The sequence below is a fragment of the Plasmodium brasilianum genome, chromosome 14, assembly GCF_023973825.1.
Source record: "Plasmodium brasilianum strain Bolivian I chromosome 14, whole genome shotgun sequence".
NCBI lineage: Eukaryota > Apicomplexa > Aconoidasida > Haemosporida > Plasmodiidae > Plasmodium > Plasmodium brasilianum.
In genome coordinates this window covers 2,044,124-2,050,123 of record NC_090127.1, presented here as the reverse complement: position 1 = coordinate 2,050,123, position 6,000 = coordinate 2,044,124, and the positions used below count along the sequence as shown (strand labels likewise).

General features: G+C 24.6%; 1 protein-coding gene across 1 annotated transcript; it reads right to left on the bottom strand.

Annotated features, from left to right (window-relative positions):
- Positions 1 to 499: 499 nt before the first annotated feature.
- Positions 500 to 2,422, bottom strand: MKS88_005659 (U3 small nucleolar RNA-interacting protein 2; the record flags this gene model as incomplete). Its single annotated transcript, XM_067218942.1, has 1 exon — positions 500 to 2,422. One exon carries the CDS (start codon positions 2,420 to 2,422, stop codon positions 500 to 502), a length of 1,923 nt encoding a protein of 640 aa, XP_067070867.1.
- Positions 2,423 to 6,000: the final 3,578 nt, after the last annotated feature.

The following is a 6,000-nucleotide window of genomic DNA, read 5'->3' as shown; positions in this document are numbered from 1 at the left end:
TTAAAAATAGATATGAAAGGTAAAACTTTGCAATTTTTTTACGCTTCGTAAAATTTTAAATAAAAATGGAAAACAAATTATTATATATTTAAAAATATTATTTGTAAAATTTGATACCACTGTAATTGAAACAAATACATTTTTTTTTTTTTTTTTTTTTTTTTTTTTTTTTTTTTTAAATGGAATGGGGAAATATTAAAAATGTACATGTACACATGTATATCTTTACAAACCAGTGTAGCACATACTAGCCATATAAACACACACATATATATAAACACATATATATAAACACATATATATAAACACATATATATAAACACATATATATAAACACATATACATAATCATACATGCATATATATTTCAAAATAAAAACAAAATTACGACAAAAATTAGGACAAAACCTTGGTAAATAATTTAAGAAAAAACTGAACCAAAGTATAGGCAAAAAATTAGCCAATTTTTTATGACTTATTAATACCAAATTTGGTACACATTAGGACATAAACTGAATCGGTATAACAGCAAGTCCATTTTTACTTTTTGTCCTCGTCCACCTGCCATGTTTCATCTCATCTCCAACTGCCACAAATAAGTATTTATAATTGTGTGAAAAAGAAAATTTATTTATTGTACCATTTACCTGAACAGTCAGAATTTTATGAACACTTCCTGACGTTTTGTTAATATTTTTATATTGCCAAAAATGAACATAACCATCATACGATCCAGAAATAAAAATGTTGGTATATGGAATACTTGTAAGTGCTGTTATAGAATATGAACTGTGTGCATTTTTATGTATGCATATATGTTTTTTATAAGAGGAAGTAAAAATATAAAAATGACCAGTAAATGTTCCTGCAATAAATATTTTATTATTTAATGTGCAACAAGATTCGATAATTTCATAATTTATATTAAATAATATATGATTATCATTTTTTGTATTCCACACACGTACAGTATAATCACTGGAGCTAGTTATTAATTTATTTTGATTTAATGAATTCATAGATAAAATGGTATTTGTATGTCCTAAGTATGTATTTATACATTTATTAAAAAATCGCAAATCCCATAATTTTATTGTTTTATCATATGAGGAAGTAAAAAAATTATGTTCCATATTTAATTCATCAGTATTATCATTACATCCAATAACTGCACTAATAATATGTTTATGTCCTATAACTGAATTCGTACAACTCTTATTTACTCTATTATCCCATATGTTAATTAAATTATCACATCCAACGGATATAAAAAAAGAATTAAACTTGTTACAACATATGTCCATTACACTTTTAAAATGATTTATACCACTTTTATTTCCAAAATCTTTAAATGAGCTTAAATCTCCCTTATATATATGAACCTTTTCTCCTCTAGTTAAATCCCACTCAATAATACATGCATCTTTTCCACCCGTGTATACTGTATTAATTGAGGTGTTTTCAAAATTTTTTGGTTCCAAAATACTTTCACCATAACCATTTGAATTACGATGAACACAATCAGGATGCCTATCACCATGAAGATAATGATCATTATCATCAAAATCGTCAATGCTCTCGTAACGAGAGCTACTATTTTTGTAAAAATAATCTCTATTCCATCCAGAAGGTACACTGTTCTCATCGTATTTGCCGTTATGCTTATTATCGTATTTATATTTCTCATGGTCCAGCTTATAGTCGTAGTGGTCGAAAAAGGACAAGTTGAAATCCGGGCACGCAACACAGGTAACACTTTTCTTATGACCACCAAAAAATAAGACATTTTCATCCATTTTAATATTTTTACCTGAACTGTTCATATGTTCTAGATTTTTATGCCCCCTTTTATTATTATTATTCATTATATTTGATAATAATTTTTCATCACGAAATATTTTTATTTTGTTTTCTAAATTTAAAAGAATTTTACTATTTTTTGATTTTTCTTTTTCCATTAACATTTTATTTATTTTTTCTTTATTGTCTTCATTTTCATCAGAAGAAAAGTTGTCACTTAATTTACTTCTTTCTGATGCTTCTTCATTTCCATCATGTGTTGATGATTCATTAGAACTATCATCTCCATCCGTACTTTCAATTCCCAAATCTTTTAGATATTTTTTTGCTAAATACATTTTCCTTTCCTCAGGGTTGTTGTATGTATCATCATTTTCTTCCTGATCAGAGTAATTCTTGTTACTAAATTCTTCATCATCACTCTCTTCATTATTTTCGTTATTTCGTTTTTTCTTTTTATTTACAAGGGTCAGTTTATCATCTTCTGACGCCTCGGACGTTAGGATTTCATCCGATTCTACTTCAGAATTGTCAGCGTTTTTTCTTCTGTTACTATCGGTGTTTTTTACATTTCTAAAAAACTTTTTCTTCTTATTAAATTTCATTTTGGCTAGCCGCTGCATTCATATAAGGGGCATAAACAAAATTGCTACAAAATGTATGCCGTATTATGACGCTAACTGCAGATATGTACATATATATATATATATTATATATACATATAAGTATGTACCTATATCTATTATCCCCCCTAATTTTAGCCTTCTTTTAGGGAATCCTCACTTCCACATAAAAATTATGCAAATTATAAAAAAAAAAAATAATAATAATGACCTGCACGACGGTTTTGTGTTATATTCTCAAGGTAAAATTTCCTGCTCTTTCATTTGTACGTTATAATGCATACTAAAAGATTAATTCTCTTAAAAGTTCATATATCAAGCTAATTGTATAAATATAAATATGTACAGATAAATGTACATAGAATATATACGTATATGTATATATATGTATAATAAACTACATTTTTTTTTATTTTCGTTCATTTAATTAAAATTTATGCTCAAATATGACGTTTTTTTTTTAGTGAGTTTTCGCTTGTTTATTTTTTTAATTTTTTTCATTTTATTTTTTTTCATTTTATTTTTCTTCATTTTATTCTTCTTCATCTTATTTTGCTTCATTTTATTTTTTATTTATTTTGGAGTATGCAAATTGAAATTTTGTTCTTCCTATATTTTTTTAGTGACAGTGAATTTTTTTTTCCGAAATTTTTTTAACTTACATATATGTTTCCCAATATTAGGAATTGGCATATTGTTATTATATATGTTGTATAAATATACCTGTACGGACATGCATATATATCTATATCTATATATTTATATCTATATATTTATATCTATATATATATATATCTATATCTATATATTTATATCTATATATTTATATTTATATCTATATATTTATATTTATATCTATATATTTATATCTATATATTTATATTTATATCTATATATTTATATCTATATATTTATATCTATATATCTATATCTATATATATATATCCGCAGAATGCTAAGATAAAAATAAAAATGAGGAAATTTTCTTTTTTTTCCTTGTAGCAGTGAAGGTAAAATATTTCCTTTTATTGTTCACCATCTTGTTTTGAAACTTGTTCCTTTGGTTTATTTAAAGAAGCTATTTTGTTTTTTTTTTTTACATGCTCTAAATGATACTATAGGAAGAAAAAAAATGAACACTGCTCTAATGTATAAGTTAACGAAAAATAGTTCTGAGGAATAATCATAATTGTATATATGTGTGCTAATAGAATTTTATTATTTTTTATATTTTTATTTCTTTTTTTATTTTGGTTTTGTGAGGCGAATTGATTAACGGATGAAATAAGATTTCATCGTTTTACATGTTTGTTCTGATCTCATTATATACAAATGATATATGTAATAATGTTTTATATTTTTAAAACAAAAAAAAACTGTGCATCTTTTTAAAAATATTTTATTCATATGTAGCATTGTTCTTGCTGGAAGTAGAAGGACAAACTTAGTCGGAGGGCTTGAGCGAAGCGTAGTGAACGTGTCTAACCATCATGAATTTGTAAATAAGTAAATAAATAAATATATATATATATATAGAGAGAGAAGCGCATATGTATATACGCATGTACGTATGTATGTTTCTACCTACTGGAATATATATACTCATACGTACATATATATATACATATGGACATTTCAAGAGGGTCCCATTCAAAGTATTTGCAGCCATACGATTTCGTTTATTTTGTACATGCAGGAACAGTGTTCAAGTATATTTTTGCTTGTTCTACGTTCCATGTTATACGTTATACGTTCTATATTTTTTCTTTATTTCCTTTTTTTTTTTTTTTAACACATTTCACATTTCGCAATTATGGTGAATATATATAAAAAAAAAAAAAAAAATTATTGCACAAAAATAATGTGAGCAATAGAAATTTTATGACAAATAAGACTACACATACTGTTTTGTTCATAATGGAAGGTATTTAAAGACCAATAAAATTAAGAATAGTTTTAAATGTACAAATGATACAATACATTGCAGTATGTATGATGTGAAATGGAATACATTAGCCTGATAATATCATGATATATCAAACGAGCGTCTTACATGTCCATTTAAAGGAAAAGTCAAACATAATACATATGTATGTAAATTGTGCAAGGTGTTACATTCAGGGTAAGTTAATATTTTTAGCAATTTTTTTTCCCATTTTTCGCTTATTTTTTGCCTATTATTTTTTCCCAAAATTACTAAAATAAGAAAAAACTGTCTTAGGAACTAAAGGGGGCTGGAACATATTTTACTCTACATTGAAATAGAGAAAAATTTATAACACTACGAAGAATCTTATATCTTTTTAAATATTTCAGTGTTTCCTTTTTTTTTTTTCTTCTTTTTTTCTTCCTATTAGCTCCTATTTTGTTATGCTAACCACGTTTTGAAATAAATGTATCCCTGAGCACATATTTATAGCAACGTTTAACTAAGAGAAAAAAAAATAAAACAAGAAATTATGTGTAATCCGAATATGTATTATTCGTTATTAATTATTCCTCATTCAGTATTCCATATATGCCATTAGTTTTTCAACATTTTTTTTTTTTTATTTTATTCTTGTTCTCATACGCATTTACCTCTATATAAAATCACATATATTATCATATAATCTTTGTGTGTAGCTTCGATTTTTTTTTTTTTTTTTTTCTCTTCTAACTGTTAGTTACAGTATAACGAAAGATGTTTTTCATAATACTTAGACATTATTTTAAATGTGTTTTAGCAAAATTTTAAGGGCTATTACGTTAAAAAATTATTTATATCATTACACATTTACTTTGCCATGATAGAAAAATAAAAAGATATATTTGAAAAATGGGAATACATAAGGTAAATAAGTATACATACGCGTACATATATATATATATATATATATATGTTTACATACATATATGTACGTATGTTTACGTATGGCATGTACATCCCTTAGGACCCCTATTTCATTGAAAGTAGCTATTTAATCATTGAAAACTTTTCCCCACATCATCCCTATTTTGAATAATTTTATAAATTGTATAGAATATGAGAAATACGTATTTTTTTTTTTTTTTTTTTTTTCCTGATTTTTTTCTCTTAATTTTCTTTTTTTTAATGTATCAAATTAGTGAGAGAATTAATATATATATATATATATATATATATATATATATATATATATATATATACATATATATGTGTATTTTCACTACCAAAATGAAAATATAATAATTTTTTTTTTTTTTAATGTTTTTAAAAAAATAGTTGAAATATATATATATATATATAAAATAAATATGATTTAATTTTACTTTTTTCATTACATACCTTCTTTTCTCATTTTGATAATTATTAATATGAATTAATAGCATAATTGTTTTTCACATCGTCCTCTTCGAAATAGAGCAATGTATATAGTATGCTTCCTATGTTTGATGTGCTTCTTTTTTATTAGTAAACCCTTTTTTATTCTTTTTTTTTTTTTTGCGCGTACATTTATTGATACATCGCATATATGTACATAAGTGCAGACAAAAGCGCGTGTACATCCGTGCATACATATGCATATACAAGTATTCATACATATACATCCTTATAT